The following is a 6,375-nucleotide window of genomic DNA, read 5'->3' as shown; positions in this document are numbered from 1 at the left end:
CCAACCATGCATGCTTCATTTCTAGCAAATAGTTCTATGGCGCAAGACTACTAACTCTGGTAAAAAATGCTTTTCTGGTTAATATTAATTAGCATGCAGTCCAACTCTGGTAAAAAAAAATCTAAGTTTGACCTATAATCTCTTTGTATGTGTTTATTTGTTGTACGAAAGTAGTATGTACAATTTTTTCTCGGAAAAAATATGTTCGTAACATTATAATTTTATCTGTACGTGGTCGGACACATTTTTCAATAAAAATAAACTGTACGTCAAAGTTGTGTTTTAGAGACTAAGCTATATGGAAGAGGATCCTTTGACTTTGCATAGTAAAATCAGAGGGGAACAGTACCCATGATTTTAAGCAAATATGATACGTTTGATTGGAAGCGGATGGGCAAGATTTAGTGCTACAGTGATGCTACGATATCCGTGGTACAGTAAATTTAGCACAATGTTCTGCAAACAGTACCCTCACTACAGTAAACCTGCTACATCAAAGTCACATTACTGTAGCGCACCTCACAAAACCCTGTTCCTCTCTGTCTTTACCCCTTAAAGGTAGATGAACCGGATCCAGTCCATATATGTCCAGACGCTACTTATTTGTGGCATGAAGGATTACTGATTGCAACAAATGAATTTCACCACCTTTCCAGAGGAGTTACCTAGTTAATTATTACTCATTCCATCTTAACTTCATACGAGACTATATAAGTACCATTCGATGCATATATATAGCTACTGATTATTGTACTTAATCTAGTTTCCAAAAAATTATTACTACTTCATTGTTTAATTTCAACATCACATACACAAGTGTACTTCTTTGATCATACATATATCATATATGTGTTACACTATACCTCGAAAAGAATAACGTATCTTATTTTTTGTATAGCTTGACAAGAAATCGAACAAGAACGACGATGGCAATGCGTTCAAGCGCCAGCAACCTCAAGCCATCGATGGTGAGCCGCACCAGCCCGGGCTGCAGGAGTCTCTGTTCGTGCAGTCCGTCCTCAAGACGCTCGACGTGCCCTCCTACAACCCCAAGATCTTCGCGGACGCTACCGGGCTGAGCAGCCACAAGGTCGCCGCCTTCGCCGGCGCTAGCAACTCTGCCGCCCCAGCACCGGCACAGGCACCAGCATCGCCCCCGGTGTACCAGCAGCAGCAGCGCCCGGTCGGCAATGTCTACATCAACAACATCATCTCCTTCTCATCCGGCGCCAACGCTGCTGCCCCCGCACCAGCACTGCCGGCACCAGCATCGCCCCCGGTGTACCAGCAGCAGCAGCGCCCGGCCGGCACTGTCATCGTCAACAACATCATCTCCTTCGCATCCGGCGCCAACGCTGCTGCCCCCGCACCAGCACCGCCGGCACCAGCATCGTCTCCAGTGTACCACCTGCAGCAACTAGCAGACAATGTCTCCAACAACATCATCCCCTTCGCATCCGGCGCCAAAGCTGCTGCCCCCGCACCAGCACCGGCACCAACATCGCATCCAGTGCACCGTCAGCAGCAACCCGCAGGCAACACTACAGCCCCAACACCAGCACCAGAACTGTCCCCGGCGTACCAGCAGCAGCAGCAATCCGCCGGAAATGTCTTCAGCAACATCGCCTCCTTCGCCACCGGCAGCATTGCCGTCCCAGCACCTGCACTGCTTCCAGTGTACCAGCACCAACAACCCGCGGCCAGCAGCATCGCACCACTGGCGGCAACAACAACCATGTCCACGGTCGTTACAAGCCAGCAGCAGTTCTCCCTCGGCGACCACCAGCAGCAGGTCGTTGATTCTCCATCTCTGATGTTCGGGCCCTTCCCGTACCAGGGCCCGCCGCTGCCAGTCATGCAGCAGGACATGTTTGCGCCACGAGGGAGCGGGAGGCCGCGGCGCGAGTCCTGGAACTTCCAGCTTCCGTTTCAGCAGCCACCCGCTGCCGGCGACCTCTTAGTGGGCATGACTGGTGGTGGGACCATCGGAGCAGCTGCAGCTACACCTCACGCACGAGCGTTCGGCAACAACACTACCGCCGGCTCCCTTATGCCGTCTTTCAATCTCGGTGCGCCACAGGATGCCGACGAATTCGCCGCAATGGTGGCTACATACACCAGGGACGATCCAGCACCCATGAAGCCTAACCAAGTTGGAGTGGCAGCAACCGAGGCAGAAATGGCGGCACTCAACATCAGCGACGACGCTGGATCGCTCGCGGCGCCTCAGGTTCCTGGCATGCCTTGCGACGTGAAAAATCCAACAATGGCAGGAGCAGTCGGCAGCAACATCGCCGAATCATTTGTGGCGCCAAGTGGGAACCAGCAGCTTGCAGTGGGAACATGGGGCAACAACAATGGATCACTCGTGGGCTCCGGCGCGGTAGCGAACGGGGATGCTCACTTCGCGGCGATGGGCATTTCTGACAATGGTGAGTTCTCTTTCACTCTGGAGGAACTTCTGGGCCTGGACGAGGTTCCCATGTACGACGCCGGCCTTGGCGTCCAGCTGGGCAGCGCAACTGATGGCACCACCGCCGCCGCCACCGGCAATGCTGCAGGGACCTCTCTGAACGGCGGGGAAGGGGGTATGGAGAAGTGGGACATGAGTGTTACTAATGTCAAAGGGATCTTCGACGACATCTTCAACGAGAGCACTGGTCCTTTCCTGCTCCTGAACGATATGAACAACGGCAACTAGCAGTTCGTGGGGTGCAGTAATAAAGTACTAGTAGTAACCTAGAGATTGAGTGAGAGGGAGAGGGAGTGAGAGTGAGAGTGAGAGAGGATGAGGACTCACGAGTCTCCTCTCTGAAATAAACCAGCTGTGAATAATGTAGTGAAGTTTACTCTGTCTGAACGAATCTGTGTTATCCTGGATCAAAGTGTTATATTATGTTATTCTGCGTTTGTTTACCTGCTTACTTTGTTATTTTTCACTTTTGTTCTGTTTCGATCGCTTTATTTTTTGGGTGTGGCTATTTTTCTAGTGCCTGAAAGCAACTTATTTTTCAATCATTATTCTTAGCTCTTGGATCAACATCAACCACCTCAGTCCATAAGTGCTCCAATGGCCTATTACAGTGATTGAAAAATAAGTTGTTTTCAATCACTTGAAAAGTAGCAAGTCCCCTATTTGTTTATCCTGTGTTTTCCATGTTTGATTGATGGCTGCCAATTTCAGACATCCAAGGATCGCTTACAAATTTGGCAAACCAATTGTCCAAGATTGCATAAATGAAAATTTGTTGATCATGAACATGATTTGGTATCACATCGGCATCAATGAAGTTTACCCTTGCACCCTTTGCTGTGCTAAAGAGTGAGGACTGTGAGTTGATTGATCAACATGCACATTTAGTTTAATTTTGGGGGGCATTGCTAACATGTTTGGATTTTTCTAAAAGAACTATGGACCATTTGGAGGCAACTTCATGCACGAAGTACATGTTGGCTCTGTACACAGACACAGTTGGGGTATTCCTAACCATACCATGATCGAGATAAGAGGATTAATACTCGATATATACATGGTGAAGAAGCTGAACAAAGGGATTATGATTTTTGGTGAAGCACAAGGGTATTATAATTGTATCCCCCAAAAAAGGTATTACAGTATCATGTCAATTTACAGCTGAAATGATTATATGAGTACAGACAAGTTTACACGATATTAGTACGTTATGCTAATTTACAACACAGTAATCCAACTATTTTACACGCACACATACTCCACCAAACTTGAAGCGCCATCTTATTTATCGAGAAAACTTGACGCCAAAAAAGAAACCCCAAGCAACAGATAACAAAAAAGAAACGGGAAATCCTCTGAATGCTGATCTAATCCGCCTTATCTTTGAGACGAACAGAGGAACTTGACCTATGCAGACGATGCAAATCCATCATCGATAATGATCTCACAGGAGCAGGTGATGTCGATCCTGTTCGTGTCATGGAAATCTTCTGAGAATTGGAGTTCTCACAATCATCAGGTGACCGACGAGATTGGAGCTGCTCGGGCGGCTCGTTTTCTTCGATGCTGATACAGCTGCTGCTCCTGGAACTGCTACTAGCCAATGTCACCAGAGAGTTTCTGCTGAAACTGGCAGGTCTCTTAGGAGGTCCGGTTTCATAAACTTCAGCTGCTGCTGTTTCGTGTGAATTTTCATACATGATGCTGTAGGCAAGGAGATTCTTCCGTTTTCTGGAGTATGCATTCTCTGCCTTAGTGATGTCCTTCGCAGAGCCAGAAGATGTAATAGCTTCTTTAAGGCATGCGAAAGATTTGGATTTACCGTTGCAGAATTTGGAGATGCTGCGCCTGCCCATGGAAAAATATGTTGATATCAGTGAGGCAACGTATCAAAGTCTCCAAGAACATCCGCATCATGCATGCGGTGAACCACATGATGATTGAATTGAGAAGTGCCATCACAATGTTCCACACAAAGCAATAATACCACGATGCTACTTGCGCTTAATTTTTTCAGTAAACATAGCATAGGCCCACTGCAAAAAGAATTAAGCATGCTAACTCACATTAAAAATATACTGTTGTCATAGAATAGATAACATGGAATCTCAGTTTCGTGAAGAGAAAATGTTGTCTTTTGACTAAACAACAAAGCCAAATCGGGTGAGACAATGGATATGCTGTGGGGAAACAAAACAGCCTACCTTTGTCCTCCTGTACTATTAAAAATAGTTTGTACTTATACTTTTTTGAGGAAAACGTACTTAGACTTGAGTGTAGGGATGATATTCTAGGTCCTTCATTAGCCATCAATTGATGTCTGAGGCTCTGTGCCACTTAAACCACTGCAGTCCTTCTCAATTGAAAGTTGCTGCCTAAGATTGGTTGGTACCAAGTGAGGCAGGTCCTTTTCAGTTACTTAATAATTCAACCAAAATGTGCCATGATTAGCAGCACGCATTTCCTATGCTAGATATTCCAGCAGATTAATTCATTTCCATATTCTATATTTATTGTGAAAACACTGGACAGAGCAATCAAGTTTGATAAAACTTGTTGTGATGGTTGCAACATTAAGATATGTAAATCTCTCCCATCTCCTCAACGTAAAAAACTCTTGACTCTTCTTCAATCATCTGTCAAAGAAGACCGTGGAGTGTTCCTCACCACATGAATTTAACACGTCAGAATTATCCAGAAGAAACAATATCCTAAACATTCCATACAATATGGATATTCTTGCTTGTCCAGTAAGCATTTCAAGGGAGACTATACTACACGGTCACTCAAACAAATGCTCTATGACAAATTGCAGATAGACCTAATTAATAACAAGCAGTAATCGCAGTGAGTCATAAAAAAATACTTTACCGATAGTTAGATTCGCACCAACAAATTTTTTGGCATTTTGATCCAAAACCTAGCTAGACCATAACAGCAGAATCTACTATATTAGCCACAATAACCAAAAGATAAATTAGTAGTTCTACCATCACACATCTAAGAAACTTTATAAATCTCAAATTTCACTACTTCTTTGTGAATTAGCAATGCTAATATCACCAGAATACTCATTGAAATTCAAAACTAACAGTGAGCAGTACATATCATTTAGACGAAAAAAAAGAATCACACTCAACACAGTAACCCCTGCAAATTTTAATAAACTAACCAACCCAAGTAATTCTTCTGGGAATCAACCGTAGAAATCAATAGCTAATTCACCAAACTACACAGTCCACAAATTAGCAGCAACGTCCCAGGTTCCCCCAAAGAACCGATTTTTCCTCCACAGCCTAGATCAGGAAGAAAATAGAACTGTTCACAGAGAATGAGAAACAAAGGAACTGGCAAGAACTCATCTCACCGAATGGGAAGCGCCTCCTCCAAAGCCTCCAACCCCGCCAGGCCCCTTCCTGCTCCCGTGTACGCGCTCTGCACCTCCCCCTCCTCCTCCTCCTCCTTCCCCGGCGGCGAGCACTCGTCGCTGTCCTTCCCTATCGACGACGAGCTGCACGCGGACGCCGGCGGCGGCATCGCGGCCTCGACGTCCACGGGCATCCGTCCGACCGGAAACCGACGGCCCCGATCGCGAGGCGGGAAGGGGTCGGACCGCCGAGGCGCCACACGCAGTTTTGGGAGAGCGAGGGGACGAACGATGTCCGGGACGAAGGTTTGTGACGAGTGGATTTGTCGTGCAATTCTAATTTAGTTTAGTTTTAAGCGGCTGCTAGTGATGGCGATGCGTAACTGACGAGGGTTATCGTTTGGCGCCTATTCTATCTCTGACCGAGAAATTTTAGGTCAGGTTTACTACGTGGGAGTCCTGGGTATTATGTTCTTTTTCGCACTTGTCATTTTAAATATCGACATAGTTTTTATTATACATTTTTAGTATAATT

At 46.0% G+C, this 6,375-nt stretch overlaps 1 protein-coding gene across 1 annotated transcript; it reads right to left on the bottom strand.

Annotated features, from left to right (window-relative positions):
• Window positions 1–3,581: 3,581 nt before the first annotated feature.
• Window positions 3,582–6,160, bottom strand: LOC133899640 (protein OXIDATIVE STRESS 3 LIKE 1-like). The gene is made up of 2 exons (XM_062340667.1): window positions 5,841–6,160; window positions 3,582–4,321 (listed from the first exon to the last, which is right to left on the bottom strand). Exons 1-2 carry the CDS (start codon window positions 6,032–6,034, stop codon window positions 3,841–3,843), a joined length of 675 nt encoding a protein of 224 aa, XP_062196651.1. The 5' UTR covers window positions 6,035–6,160; the 3' UTR covers window positions 3,582–3,840.
• Between the last annotated feature and the right edge of the window lie 215 nt (window positions 6,161–6,375).

The sequence above is a fragment of the Phragmites australis genome, chromosome 18 (genome assembly GCF_958298935.1).
Source record: "Phragmites australis chromosome 18, lpPhrAust1.1, whole genome shotgun sequence".
In the NCBI taxonomy this organism is placed as follows: domain Eukaryota; kingdom Viridiplantae; phylum Streptophyta; class Magnoliopsida; order Poales; family Poaceae; genus Phragmites; species Phragmites australis.
Note: the sequence above shows the minus strand (reverse complement) of the source record. Positions and strands in the feature narration are given on the sequence as shown.